Source organism: Sinohyriopsis cumingii, chromosome 5, assembly GCF_028554795.1.
Source record: "Sinohyriopsis cumingii isolate HCF-2022 chromosome 5, ASM2855479v2, whole genome shotgun sequence".
In the NCBI taxonomy this organism is placed as follows: Eukaryota; Metazoa; Mollusca; class Bivalvia; order Unionida; family Unionidae; genus Sinohyriopsis; species Sinohyriopsis cumingii.
In genome coordinates, this window is record NC_142965.1 from 117,764,938 (window position 1) to 117,781,457 (window position 16,520).

Consider the following 16,520-nt stretch of genomic DNA (forward strand, 5'->3'; position numbering starts at 1 on the left):
ATTAAAGGACGAGCTGATAAATGTTTCATTAGGCACATTTTTTTTTATTGATGTTGAATCACTTACTCAAAGATTTTGCACATTATTTGTACATGAAGTACAAACTTCTGTAGTAGGTCTGACTTAAATGGTATGTGTTGCTCTCTTATTATGTCGCAGAGTTTGCAGGGCATTACTCCGCCACAGTCAATACAATCATTGTGCTTATTTTACCGACCTTTTAAGTTCTTTAACAAGTTTACTAAGCTTTGATACTTCTTATTATCTCTTGCATCCGACTTTGGAGTCTCGTATTAGTGCTCTATGATGCATGCCATGTACCTCTTTAGTCAACTGTTCCTATGTCTGTCCTCCTGTGCATTTGCCAATGGTCGATTCGATGGTGTCTATGGCACATAATTTTCAACTTACTCTTCTAAACCACTTTCTTTGTTTCATGATTGGTTCATCTGCTGTGCCCTTTAGACCATATTTTTTTCAGGCCGTTGCTAGTTTTATCATGTATTAACACTAGGCTATCTCACTATGCTTCATGGTTATATGGTTGACCGTCTCATTTTTACTCCTGCACATTGATGAAACATTTTGATTTGTACACTTGCATTCACTTTATTGACAATGAGTGAGGTTTTATGTTTCTACTGGCATGCCTTCCTGTTGCTCTTGTTAACTCTAGCAGGGGAAGGCATCTTTAGGTCATTTCCCACAATTTTGATACTTCTATGTGCCTTCTTTCTTGCTACTCATTTCTTCTTTATTGTCTTTGGAAAGGCCGTCTGTTTACATTTGTATTGGAGACATATTGTTTGTGCTTAGCAGTCTTCTATGCTTATCAAGCATCTTCCTCCAATGCCTTAGTAAGTTAAAGTCAGTTTACATCAATTGTATCATGCAGTGAACCTTAGCTGGACCATTGTTTGTCTTGTAACTCAGTTTTGGTCCAATCCACTATGAGGGATGTGTTCTGGATACTTCACACCGTTCAGTTGTAGAGGTGTGACTGTGTTACGTTTGTGAATATTTGAGCCAAATAAGTAACACACCGTTTGCATAATATTTTGCCTGTTTGTCATGTTTGATACTGATAGTCACTCATGTATGAATGCGACCAGGACGTCATTCGTGGCAATCCATGCTTTCTGGACCAGAAAGGCTATTCCAGATTCATGTCACCCATGTGGTTTCAAATATTCCTTTTCTGGTCCTCTTTAGTTAAAATCTAGCTCTTTACTCTATTACTAGTCTCTTCAGTATAATTAGCGGGATTAATAGCAGCATTAATTAAAGTCTTGGAAAGATACATCATGAACATGTCATCCCCTCGTATATTGCCCCAATCTTTGAACTGGGTTCTCCAAGTTAGTATGACCTTTGCCACGAGTCTGCTTTAATTTCAGGGTATACTAACTAGCTCCAGACATTCCAATACGTTTTAGAGGGCTTATGTATTGTAGGATATGCGTTCATGCAATCGACCAATGCAGATCATATGTTCTTGTTGCATTGTCTTCAACGTCAGGTATCCGATCGATTTTTATCAAGTTCTTTATGTTACAAAACTTTGCAAATGGCTCTTATGTTCCCTTGTGAACAAATCTCTGTGTCTAAATCATCACATAACATATCATTGATATTTCCGGTGAATAACCTTCTATCTATATGGCATTTAGTCTTGATTTAGTCAGTGCAGCTTTCTGTCGCACATGTTTTAACAATGCATTTGACCCAAAGTGAGTCACTGTGGGAGTTTTCTGTATATTTCTGCACCAGGTCAGTGACACCTTTGTCACTTGCCTAAGACAGTGAATTCAATCTTGCAATCTTGCATTTGTGCTGCTAATAATATATCATGGATACTCGTAAATGTCCTCAAATTTTATCCTTGAACATTATTTGATTTCCAGTCTTTTGAATTTTTTAAACTAAAGTGGCAAGGAATTATTTTGCTAGTGTGCTGTTTATTAACCGATAAATGTCCATTCGCTCCATGTCAACAGTCTCTATACAACTTGAATTAAACTTGTTCTTTGTTGGTTTGCCACAAATTCCTTCATAATTATGTAGCCTCCTATGATATATGCACTACATAGCAGTTTCCCCTCTTACCGATTGCAATCTTTGCATACTGCTGTTGATGGTGATTTATATGGTTATTACTTTTTTTGTTTCCATTTGTCTTACTGTTAATGTTTGTCGTAATTACCTTGATATTTCTTTTTATTTCTTCTTCCTCTAATGTACTGCTGATATGAAACTTTTACTTGGAAATGCAATTTTAATAATCTCCCATCATTTTTCAAGAGTTCCATATACTTACATCCACTCTATTTGCTCTATGTATTCATGGTGTGGGACTGTTTGTAACGTCACGTTGGTGTAAAATAATACATATAAACACACAAGTATGGGAATCAGATTGTACATGCTAAATAATCAGGACCACTTCACATATCTTTCCTATGGTAGAATTGTATTACATGGTGTGCATAAAATTACCCTTATTGCAACATAACAGGATTGTTGAATGGAAAAAGGAATTAAGAAAAAAGATATTTCAGTTTTATCTAAGACCAGTCTGATTAAAGATAGAGACGTCCGATGTAATGGATATTTGACACCAGTGAGGGGTCATGCTCTCCAGATGCTTTGATTTATCAAGCGGATTACTGCTTTTACACTTGTGTGCTGCTGCAAGGGTACTTATATTATTATCATACATTTGGAAACGTCTGGGATATATTGATAGAAAAAGCTGCCTACTAATATAATCTTTGATATGCACAAGTGATATAAATGGCATATTTGTTTATAATTCTAAAGCAAGGTAGGTTTTGCCACCACACTGAAGCCAAATTCTCATTGTATGGTAGAATTTTCCTATTACAGATTGATGCATAATGGATGATTATGTTTTCTTTTTCTGAGCGAAATATAAGGATGAAAGTTAGATTATGCAATGATGTGCAATAACAAACCACATTTTGAAAAACTTCTTCAAATGATGGAAGAGTGTAAAAAGTTCCAAGTTACAAAAAAATAGTGTGAACATTAAATGAGGTTAAAATATATTGGTGTTGCAAAAGAGTCAAGATATTTAGAAAACCTGCAGCTAGCTCAGCATCTGCATTATGTACTATAAGTACAATTTCTTTAAATGTTTTCAAAATATAATTCACCCTAATCTTGGAGTTAACAGAAATAAAAAAAGAAAAATAACGATTCATTGATATCCATATGATTTTGCTATTGATAACAATAGTAGTAATACAAACTAAATGGTAATATCCATATACAAACTTAAATTGTGACTGAAACCATTTTGTAAAATAAGTTTATTTAGGTTGATCAGTGCAGACTGTCTTTATGAGAGAGCGAGTTTGAATAGGTACAAACATGTGTTATGTGTTTAGGATCTAATAAACAGTAACAAAAGAAAGAGTGAAAATCACAAGCTTTGAAAAATGTAAAAAATACTTTATTTCCCTGGGAAAAAAATATAGAAGTGAAAAAAATAAGAACTTATTGTTTTAAGAATTAAACCTAAAACTAATCCAAGAATAATCCACGAATTATATTTTAGAAGTCCTAGTAATGAAATGTTCTAATAAATTCAAGTTCGAGTCCCGACGAAAAATCCAAAATGGAAGGCGATGATATATACTGTAATCAGTATAGGACGGATGTGTTTTCATTTCTTTGTGAACCACATAAATAATATTCCAGTGTTTGAATTCCGAATAAAACTTAAAGAAATGTCTTTGTCCAAGAATTATATATGAGCACTCAAATATTTCCAGGAAAAAGAAGTAATCGCTTAGAATCCAAATAATTTGAATAAAAATTAAAATATAACTCCAAACTGGTAACAACAAAACGAACACCTTGACATCGAATGTTTAGAAGCCTGACTAACTAAATTTTCTATAGACATAGGTATAGAAGTGAATACTTTGCAAAACAGATGCCCGGATGAGGGTCAACCCTCCAGTAAAACAAGAATTTCTAGAACTTTGTAGAAGTTATTTAGGTCCCAAATCACGTAGTCCCAGTCAGCCCCGATTTCACTATTATCAATCCCACATTACAAATGAATAATAGAAAAAGAAGCTGTTTGCTTGCTTCTCAATCAAGGTCAGGAATTAGGTCAGCATAAGGATACAAGGTTCTATTGTTAGGTTTTGTCAACAGAACAATCAGGTGAAAATAATTTCTGGACAATATAAAATTCCAGTAAACAAAGTTACATTACTTTAACATGTAATACAAGAAATTAAACTTGCAAACAATTAAACTAAATCAGATAAAAATTAAATCAAATATATATAATACATGACAATATTACAGAGCGCTAAATTGGACCAAAAGATTGGGTAATGTGAGGCAAGATAAAAGTGAAACTGACGTGTCATGGAGGAATTTCTCCACTTCTATATTAAGATGGAAAACAAAATCCTATAAGTGTAAAAAATGTGAGAAATTATGGATCATACAGACATACGGGGACAAAAATTAAATGAAAAGGGCCGACACACTGTCACAAAAAGTTGCAGATATAATCATATTTGCAGGCACTGGAACAAAATACTGCTTACACAATGTAACGTGCAAAATTAAACTGGAATAGAATGTTTTGGACATATCTGAATGGATTATCAAGACATAGGTTACATTTATGATTATCCAAGTCATATCACCCATTGTACTGGGACAAAGTGGTTTTAATTGAAAGGTGGTTTAATTTTGTTCATAAAATATGTCCATTTAAACAATAGTTGAGGTTAAACATATGTGGTAGACATTTTATTCCATATGGTCATGACATAGGTTATGTACAGTAGTAAACAATCATATGGATGTATCAATAATGTTTACAAGGATGTGAAAGATTCCTGCAATATATGTCGGCAAAACAGACGACTTTAAAACAAGAACCACATCAGAAATAATGTCTGCACAAAACTCTTCATTCATTGCAATTCAGCGAGGCACTCCGTCAAGTCCCTCAAAATGATCACCATTTATTCAAATTACATTCGGACTGATAATAATAGTGACCCAAACTGAGAATTATTTGATTCTGCAAATGTGAGCATGTTGCAAATTTGTCTTCAACAAAAAACTCATGTTCGTCTATTTTGTTCTGGTTGGTTAATGTACAGTAGGTAACTTTCTTTCCTATCCATTTTTTCAGCATAATCCTCTTATTAGGACATTATTATTATTATTATTATTATTATTATTATTATTGCATGTGATTTGGATATTTAACGTAGCTTTTAACAATTGTTCAGGCATATCGCTACGATGTCTGCAGTGTGGCAGTTTATTGTGATGCCTAGCACTTGGGCATCATGACGCAGAAATGTAGAATGATGTCCCACCCAAACACATTATGTTGACACCACACCGACCAGTCCTAACATTAACCTCTTAATACTAAGCGAGGCAGCTGCTAATACCATTTTATAAGTCTTTGGTATGACTCAACTGGGGTTTGAACCCACGACCTCCCACGTCCGAGGCGGACACTCTAACAACTTTTATTATTATTATTATTATTATTATTATTATTATTATTATTATTATTATTATTATTATTCCTTTCCAACACCTTCCATTGAAATGTAACTTATTTCATATCCCACAAGACAAAAATGATGTTACCAACCGTCCATAAATTAGATTCAGTAATTAAGTACAAGTTTGCAGATATGTTCAAATATGTTATACTGTAAAGATGAAAAAGTTCCAGATTTGTAACTGTTTTATTACTACTTGCTGTCCAAAAAAAACTTTGAGTACCCCTCACGTGCATGTATGTGTGTGTGAGTATATAGATGTCAACAGCAAAGACAAAACAGTGGCAAGATAAAAAGTAAGCACTAAATCAAGCATATAAATTATACAACTCTTCGTGACTTATGTCTAATGGAATTAAAGTTTGAAAATGTTCAATATCATGCTTAGTCGGTTTCTACCCAGGTGATGAAAATGGGAATCTAGTTGGTATTGAACTAGAAAAAAGAACACTAGCACCCTCAGTTCTCTTAATGCTATTAGACCTCGTGTGACCTCTATCACTTAACAGGCATTGCGATCTAATTACAATGTCATCAAGGACACCTTGCTACAAATTACCCACACCTCATAATAATTATGTCCTCACACTAAAACAACAATTTGTTTAAATTTGATTGAAACTTTAAAAATATGTTCTTCATAACTAGATATTTAAAAGAAAATTGTTTTAATTAAAGTTCTTGTTTCCGCATAAGCAAGCCCTGTTACACAATTCAAGAGTTATAAATGCAAAGACACACAATGTACATCAGCTGACTGTTTCATTAACTCCTCTCTTATTTGAATGTTTTTTTACTTTTAGCACTTCATTTACTACCCATAATTGAATTTTACCATGTCTCCTATGAAGTTTGGAATAGCATTTCTCTGTTAAGCGGCAATGCTTCTTTCCACTATCCCTGGCGTCATCTTGGCATCCACCCTGGGAAGGCCAAGGTAGATCCTTATTTATTGATGAGTCTTCATGAATGATGTTGCTAGCATTGTCATGTTTTTCATCGCTATCAATTTTAATCTGATGCACATCCTCATTATCATTGTCATCTTGGGTTTTACATGATGTCATCTGTCAACATGGATCACTTGCGGTACACCCTTATATCCAGACTTTACTAGGTATGTCACATTACTTAGTCGTTTCATAATTTGAAATGGTCCCTTCCACCAAGACAGCAGTTTACTTGACAGTCCTGTTTTGTTTTGTGGAATGTAAACCCAAACCAAATCACCTGGTTTGAACTGTTAACATTTCACTCGACTGTTGTAGAATCACTCCTAATGCAACACACTTTGGTTTAGGTGGTTCCTTGCAAATTAATGAGCTAAACGCATTGTCTCCGAAAGGTTTTCACCCACATTTTTTGAGAATATTTAACTGATGGCCGTCCAAATTGATATCAAGAGGAACGGTCACTTCCTTACCAAGCATCAAGAAGTTTGGGGTCAGATGGGTGGACACATGACAGCTGCGTGGTAAGCCATTATTAATTATGGCAAGTGTTCATCCCTAACATCATGATGTAGTCCAACTCAATAATATCCTTGTCTTCCAATATTGTTATCATAGGGAAATTTCAATACCATTTTACTATTTTTTTAGAAATCATTATTTGAGGACTCGCAGCTTTACCATCACATGTTTAGTTGTTCCCATTGAGCTCATACACATTTAACTTTATTGCTATGGCCTGATACCTTTTTTCGACTTGGCCTTACGCCATCAGTCAACCATTGTCTAACTCTAGATGGGTCATTATCACCACACTCAGATTCCAGTAGCCTTGATACCATATCTGCCGAAATAATTGTACTCTGGTTATCCTTTTTCGAACTAATGCACTCACACCAACAGTTACTAGCACATTTTCCCATTGTTGTTTCCATTTCTTTACTTTGATTATTATGAGGATCTAAAGATTATCAGAATATAGGCATACGGTATGGTATTGAATTAAATCATAAATTTGACAGGACCCCTTTTTAATTTTTTGTATATATGTATTTTTAACATCAATAGCATGGAATGCAAGGTACAAGATAAATATTAATTCTATTTAAATCTAACAGAAGCATGAAGATACACAGACCAATATGTATAGTTTTAAAAAATAATGCATAAGCCCTGATTACAGTTACGTCATTGATTGTTAGTAATTGTATTATTTATCAAGAACAAAAAACTATTAAAATTTTGTGCAAATGCGAAAGAGCTACTTTAAAAATATTACACTGTTAAATTGCCGATGAATAAACAGTCTTACGTTTTTCAATTTCAATATATATAACATCCTGATTATCATGCGTACAATCGAGGTATTGTTTCCTTATCTACATATTTGAACTATTCACCATACCTGGGAGTTGATGAGAAATACCATATTTTAAACAAATGTAAATGTCACATTTAAATCTTAGATGAAACTTAATTATATTTCATTTGGTCCAAATCAGCCCTTAATTTCGGCCGAATAATCCAGGTAGGAATCTACGATGGTACGGCTCATCATGCTATCTTTAACAGGCCATCACTCAGCCATCTTGGCTTCATGTAGTAAATATATAAAGAAAGACTAGCTATACAATTTGTACTTGAACTAAGAATGGCAATTCAACAGATCTGATTCAGATTCTATTGTTCATATTAATGTTCGGTCTACTTTCAGTGAAACATGAATCATCACTTCCAGCATCACTTGTAATAACGGCACAGGCCTACACAAAGCAAACACTTATAAATATCATATTGATCATCACAGAATTTTCTTGTAATCGCAATGGCAAACACAAAGCGATATGGTATGCAACACTTTTTAAATAATAATGGCTGATGATAATAATACTTATGAGTGTGATGATGATAGGACTGGTTGTGATCATGATGACAGTGATGATAATATCAGTAAACGGAAACGCACATGCATATTAGTTTAACTCACTTTGAAATGATATGCAACTTTATAAGTTTCGTGTATGTCTCAATTTTAGTAACGTAATGATCAGTACAGTCATACATTTTGCCTGTTTCATATTACTCTTCTAAAATCATAATATATGACATTATCTATAACAGAGATAACTTTTGTTGTAGATTTGGGATACTGCCTACTGCATAATTTTAGCATATTGGAAAAATTGTAAATAATTAGGCAAATTTAGGATTGTTGCAGTATATGAGGACAATTTTTTCTGATGATTTTCCTTATGACCTTATTTACCTTATTTAGAGTTATAATTTTGTCATGACAAGAACTAAAATGCTATCAGGATTTGTTGTTTCTTAGCGCATTAAAAAGTAGACAGGATCCCTTTTTCTGTGATGTCACATAGGCCATGATGTTTCAAATCTGGCCAAGTATTTTTTTCATTTAACTTCTTTTTGTGCAATTACTTATCTTGTTTCATCTACACATACATGTGTGGCATTATATGGGTGGAAAACATCCTATAATGATAATAATAGTAATGATAATAATAATAATAATAATAATAATGACTTAGTACAGTGCCTAATCTTTAGAAGCTCTAAGTGGTTTAAAAGATTAGATACGACACACACACACACATGCACGCACGCACGCACGCCTGCACACACGCACGCACACACACACATACACACACACACATGGACGAGACCAAAAAACAAACACTATGAAAACAAAAACATGCTAACAACCATGGAAACAAACATTATTAAGTCTCTAAGTCTGTACTTAATGTCAAAAAAGTTAATTTTAAGAGAACTCTAGAATGAGATCACAGTGCCCTTCTGTCTAACATTAATGGGCAATCATTCCACATAGATGGGCCCTGGTTACGTTGTCTGCATGATTTCATCTCAATAGTGGGATGAATGAGAATATGCGTTTTTGTGTCGTATTCGGGATGGAGCTGGTAGCCAATGAAGCCTACATAACAGGGGATGTGTGTTCAGTTCTTTGTACTTTAAGGATGATTCGAGCAGCTGTGTTTTGAACACTCTGAAGTCCGGTCTTGAAAGTACTTAGGAACACACAAATATTTTAGATGCATCAATCTAAATCAAACTGCGAATGAAGCTGATGAGTCTCAATTTCAGATATACAGCCTTGCATATGTTCATTACATGTTAGTGTAATGAGAGCATCCTGTCGAGAGTTACACATTGGTTTCGTGATGATGGTGTGAATTTAGTGTTGATGTTTTAATGTTGCTGATCGTTATTGTTTGAGGTAAAGGATGTATAAACTAAATTCTTTTTGTGGTGATCAGGACGACTTTAGTTGTATCATCATTTGTCTGCAGCTTGTTACATGTCATTCATGACTACACATAAAAAATGCACCTCTCTACGCTTTGAATGGTAGCTGCAACTTCAGTTTGTATATCTGAATGTCATCAGTGTACAATTAGTGGGACACTAGATGTCACTCTATGACTCTTGAGAGTGGCTGAGTGTAGATAATGAAGAGAACGTGGCCAAGAAAAGACCTTTGTGGAACAACAAAACATAGATCAACTGGGATGGATTGTCTTCCATTTAAGGGCACAATTTGATCCTCTCGGCTAAGAAGGACTTAAACCATAATGAGACAGAACCATGAATACCAAAAACATGCTGGAGACAGTGAAGCAGTATATCATGGTATTTTGTGTCAAATGCCGCATTAGAGTTAAGGAGGGTGAGGATTGTAATCTTTCCGCTACCCAAATAGTGAAGGTTGTTAACTACTCTCAGAAGGGCAGTTTTAGTACTATGAAAAAGGTGACATGAAGACTGTACATTGCTAACAAGATCAATCTGAATTCGGATGAGATACAAGTTGTAATAGAACAACTTTTCAAAGCTTTTTTAAATGAATTAGAGGTTAGAAACATGATGGTAGTTCTTTACATCATCAGCGTCAAGTGTCAGTTTCTTCAACAGAGGCTTTACGATGGTAGTTTAGAACGGTGATGGAAGTTCCTAGATGATAGTGAAGTATTGATAATATCGGTTATTATAGGCAATAATTAATCTAATCACTCAAACAATAGTGAAATTGGAATCAGATCAAATTCACATGACTCTGAGGTGCACTTTATCACAGTGGTATGTACCAAATCTATAGAAACAGGTTCAAATGGTACTAAAGTTTGTCATATAGATTCTATTCACGACTTTATGGTGACAATGGGTCAGTTGAAATTGTGTTGGCAGCTTATCTCTGATGGATTGAACTGTGTTGGGGAAGAAATTTGCAAACAGGTTCGGAAAGGTCGACTGGAGAGAAAGGTGTTGAAAGTGGTGAACATTTATTCCTTGACATTAGCTTGTTCTTAATCTTGTTGAGTTCATCATAGCTGGAACGTTTTATGATCTTAGTACTGTAGTATGCTGATTTTGCTGCATAAACTCTCTTAGCAACATTCTTTTTAGCAACTTTATATATCTGCTTATAAATAGTGAGGCTGACGGAAAACCGAATCCTATTAATAATGCTTTCTGAGTCAGTAGCGTATAAAGCATTTCGAGTTTAATTTTGTTAGTCTGTGAAAACTATGACACAAACGATGCATACACATTATTGTTAGGTTATCTCCTTGTTTGAATTTTCATTTGGATGCAAAATATAAAGGTAGTTCGACCTAAAATGTAACAAACCAGGCTACGTTACATGGGGGACGAAATTAATTTTGTAGTTATATAGACCTGACATTTTCATTAAAAGACATCATTAGCATTTTGACATTGCTGCCTAAAATAATTTTCTTAAGATCACTTTGATTTCGTTGAATTTCCTAGATGCAATTGCGTTATTCTTTATTTCTACATGTATAAGGTTGCTAGTAATGTTTTACTTTAATTCAATATAACTTACTTAAATAGATTTTAAATATGATTACAACATCAAGGTATTTGCTTTGTTATATTTTGGTTTCTGGTGAGAAGGTCTATGTAGACATTTTTGAGTTTCTTGGTATTGGATAACCACCTTATTATGCTTGTAACTGACTTTTTAATATTCAGTCCATAAGGGTATATCGATGTTCTACATAGTAGTTAGAAGGCTGATTTGAAACATCATCCTAATACTAATCACTAATACAAGATAGCCTTTTTGTTGCTCTTTTAAGGACATTTAAAATGCATTGTACATGGATATAACTCTTTACAGGCATTGCAGAAGGTCCAGATGGTTTCATCTGTCTGACAAAGCAGTTTGTGTATATCAAATCAAACTTGTTAAAGAAAGATGTGGACAAAATAGCTGAATGGCTTTTCAAAGAAGAACTTATTACAAAGGATGAACATGAAGCAATAGCAAACCTTAAAAGAAGAAAACCTTGTGTCGATACTCTACTGAAAAAAATTATCCTTGGAGACACAGACCAGATGAAGACTTTTGTCAGGGCACTTAAATCTGTAAACCTAAAGGTGTTCAGGGAACTACAAGCAACCAAAGTTACAGATGAAGATAGATCAAGTAAGAAAAGGATAGATAGTTCTTCATCATAAATGTATCATTCAGGAGAGTTTTATCACATGTACTTTACTGAAATGTTAATACATCAGGAAATAATTTTAGCACACTCCAGAGGGAGACCTTCCACTTCAAACACAACACCATAACATCTCAGTTGATATTGAATCTAGTTAATTGAAACCCAGGATTATGCGAAAGTGCTCGAAGCAAATACACAATTGAGATATTGCGGTCTTTCTTTTGAAGTAACTTCACTCCCCCCACCGAATGTCGGTGACATGGGCCTTAATACAATCTTTGCTTAGTTTAAAAAGTTAACAAGATGCATAACTGTGTTATTTCTACCGTGTCTATGTGAAAATTTGCAATACAAGAAGAAATACCTATGAAAGACTGTTATGACAATATATAATATTTGCATAGCATCGAGTGTCTCAGAATAACGAGAGAGGTTAAACAAGTATGATGTTTTTTCTTGTTTTTCTTTACTATCGTAGCCAAGTATTTTCATAACCAGTCAACATTTTTACATTGTATTATATGAATAAGACTTAAATAATTGATAATACATACTAATTTATTTTACATAGTAAATAACCCGGCCACATTTGGAAAGTTCTTTATATCAACTCACAGAAAAACAAGTACTTTTAATAACAAGGTTAAGTGACAATTATTATTTGCAATAATATTTAAGAAAGATCATGCCAAGCTATTTCATCAAGTATATGTACTGACAACAACATGAAGTATCGTTTTGATGCTGACATTTTACGACATGCTTTTAGTAGTTAGTTATATGCATTAAGTATATCATCCATCAGTCTGAAAACAAGTTATTTGGCATTTTGTCTTTCTTTTCAGGGTTTAAGCAAGTTAAGGAACGTGCACTACAAGTGACAAATGCAATGAGTCGATCAGACTCAGAAGCCATCCTTGATGATAGTGACATTCTTTTCTTTCAAAATTGCCTATCAGCTTCTAAGGAGGTTGTTGATTCCATAAATGATGCCATGTTGGCCCACTTCAATTTCAGCGTACGGGATCATTCAAACGTACTAGAGTGCAAAAATTCAGATCCAAAAATACAAAAGCTGTGTGAGACAATGAACCTTTGCAACATGGATGTTGAAAATGAGCTGAAGAGTCTCTTAAGGGCCAGTTTGTATGAAGAATGGATGCAGTTCAGGAAGAGAAAGGGTAGATGATATATGTTGTACTTAGTTACTGGATAGCTAGTCAAACCTTTCTTCCTTAAACTCTCTGTACATTAACATTGCAACTTTCAACTGACATTGGTTTCATCATATTCAGATTGATCCTCTTGAAAAACAAAATATTTCTGACTTTAACTAAATGTATTATGTGGCCAGCACTGATATGTGGGATGGTGATTTCGTTGAATTTGTTTATATTAAAGTTGTTTTACATTCACTCTGCTTGACAGCAAGAAATTTCATTGGCGTAAAAGTATTTTATCTAATACTACTAGTGAGGTACAAGAAGAAAAACAACGAAGCATTCAGATCAGAAATTGCTGAAGGTTGGAAACATGTTGACATACACAAAATAGTGAAATTTAATAAAACAGCTTTCGTAATACAATGAACACTGCTGTTTAGAACTAAAGGAGTAATTGGTTTGAAAATATGAGGTAACCAAGTTAGAATTTAAAGGCACCCACTTCTACAAAGGTCAAACATCAACTTCTTTGTAGTACTAGTTTACCTTATAACTCAGAGGAGAATGAACCAAACTTCTTTAATATTTACCATTTCTATATATTGAGTAATTATTGGAGAATATTTCTAAAACTTAAAAATCATCACACAAAGAAATGGTACGAAACTGATATAGGTGAGTTAAATTTTATTTGTCTTGTCTTTTAAGGAAATCATGATAGAAAGTGGTACCTTCGATGGCTAAATGCCCCAGTGACCCTGGTTCGTTTTATGTTTCCAACCCTTCATTTCAAGAAAGCAGTTAATGGCTGCATCATTTTAAAATTTATGACTGGAGCTGGTTTTGACATAGCATCATTGACCAGAGAGTTTGTACAGGAGAATGTAACAGATCTTCTCTGGAAAGGATATTTGGAAACCCAAATAAACATCAGTAATCCGGTTCACATCACGGTCTTCATCATGTCCACTAGCAAAAATGGTATGATTTAATTTTAAAATATCAACTTTAGATCTGTCAAGTTTTCTTTTCTTAAACTTTGCTTTCAGCTAGCAATATGAAAGGCTATCCAAAATCGCCTTACTGAGCAGAATCAAGAAATATTTAAATATGGAAACTCGCAATCTATACTACAGTGGATTATTGCTCAGATGTAACACCCTCTCTGCTGCTTGTCTGAAGGTCTTTGTACTGTCTGATGGTCATTGTACTGTCTGAGAAAAAATAACACCTTTATATTTAGAATCTAATGAAGAATCATTAGTTACGACGGTTTGCATCCAGTTGAGATCAATATCACAAGGAAAAACGTCTAGCACCAAAACCAAGAACAGAGCAATTGAAACAGAGCTGACACTAATCTGGTACAGTTCTGTAGAACAAGCTTCCACTACATATAAATTCTGCTGAAAATATTACAGTATTTAAGAAGAGATATCATGAGTATGTATGTGTTTCTAATAGATGGTGGATTTTAGTATATTAATACTTAACATGTTAAAACAAACAGTTATTGTTGCTATCTTCATATAATGTGCATTGTTATACTCTCCTAAAGGGGGCCTCAATGGAGAATAGTCTTGACTAATGAGTCACCTTCTATAAATAAAGTATTATTATTATTATTATTATTATTACTAGAGGGCAATCCTTGTTGGAGAATAAGAATATTTGTGTAGAATTTAAGTCCCACCTCTGCCCCTACGGAGCCTCCAATTTTTAAAAAAATTAAGTAATATATTACACGTATTTCTACGTTTGTGTGCATATGAATATTACTTATAGATTTATTGGATTGTAATGCATTCATTTTCAGGATGTGAATATATATATATATATATATATATATATATATATATATATATATATATATATATATATATATATATATAGAGAGAGAGAGAGAGAGAGAGAGAGAGAGAGAGAGAGAGAGAGAGAAATATTGTAATGCATCAAATTTCATGAACAATGATGAATTTTGTTACTGTCGATAATGAAATATCCTGGCTGAATAGCCAATCATTCTCTCTTCATTGTGTATTTCATTATTTATTTTTCGTAGTGGTATTTATGTTGTGAATGGCTTCACTATGTCTTGGGCATCAGAGCCCACAATTTCATGCACTTGGGCTTCAGTATGTATGTAAAGTAAGACTAAAGAATGTAGGAAGTGTGCATTGATAAGCTATTCCATTATAAAAGTAACTTTGATATGAATTATGTTTTTGTTCTATATATAATCTACACTGAGGTCAGTAAAAATGGCCTGCAGCGACAATCATGGAGTATGTTATTTTTTATTCCCTAATTCTGAACTCAAACAACGCTCCTCTTGCAGTGTCATTCTTGAGTTATCTGTCTCCTCAGTCTTACTGTCCCTTGGGCTATAAACAAACACCTTACCACAAAACATATTTGCTAACAATAGTAAAGAAACATGTAAAACATAATTATTATGTTTCACTACGATATAAGACATGAAAAATCTTAATATGTTTTCATAGGTAACGATGAGATACATTTCTACCTTGACTTTGATGCAAAAGATGATAGCATGAGAGGAGAAGGCAAGTAATTCCTAAACCAAATATGTATTATCTGTATTCAAGCGCCTAAGTTTCACATATTTGTATAAGGTGACTAGTAAAGGTATTACATAAACATCTGGATTTAAAGACTTGTATAGTATTTAACAGTTATTTTTATATGCTACTTCCTCTTCTTAATATTAGTCTCACTATTACTTATATATATATATATATATATATATATATATATATATATATATATATATATATATATATATATATATATATATAATGTGTGAGCATGGTGTGTACGCATTCATGACATGTATCTTTCAAAAGACTATATTAATTAAGGTATGCAATTAAATTCTTTAATAATCAAGTTCGATGTAATTATTTGGCACTGGTACTTCTGCTATAAGCTGAAGACAACGTATAGTGAAAAATGATTTTTGCATTATAGGGACTTGTAGACTGAAAGCTTACTTCTGTAGAATTGTGCGATATCTGGCTTTAGAAATTATTTTTTTTTTTCAAACTCCAGTTGTATGAATCATTAAATTAAAATCGGAAATTCTAGTGTTCTGTACATGCACTAGGTGAAAATAGGACTTTGTTTAATTTAAATCATTTAACCAAAGAAGATGGAACTTGAATTAATATAGATAATATATGGCATACGTTTGAAATGTCTGTCAATATCCTAAAGCATTAATTAAAATAAAGATGGCAATATTTTACACAAAGCTGTAATTTTGCTCATTAAATAAAAAAGGGTTCTAAAGGT

General features: G+C 33.5%; 1 protein-coding gene across 2 annotated transcripts in view; it reads left to right on the forward strand.

The window, feature by feature from the left end:
* LOC149800055 (uncharacterized) overlaps positions 1 to 16,520 on the forward strand; it is a 323,160-nt gene that overhangs the window by 98,329 nt on the left and 208,311 nt on the right. For both annotated transcript variants that reach the window (XM_089959611.1, XM_089959612.1), the window contains exons 7-10: positions 11,715 to 12,023; positions 12,888 to 13,223; positions 13,914 to 14,186; positions 15,710 to 15,772. In XM_089959611.1, the coding sequence (XP_089815737.1) occupies positions 11,715 to 12,023; positions 12,888 to 13,223; positions 13,914 to 14,186; positions 15,710 to 15,772 (981 nt within the window). The remainder of the gene's footprint in view (positions 1 to 11,714; positions 12,024 to 12,887; positions 13,224 to 13,913; positions 14,187 to 15,709; positions 15,773 to 16,520) is intronic.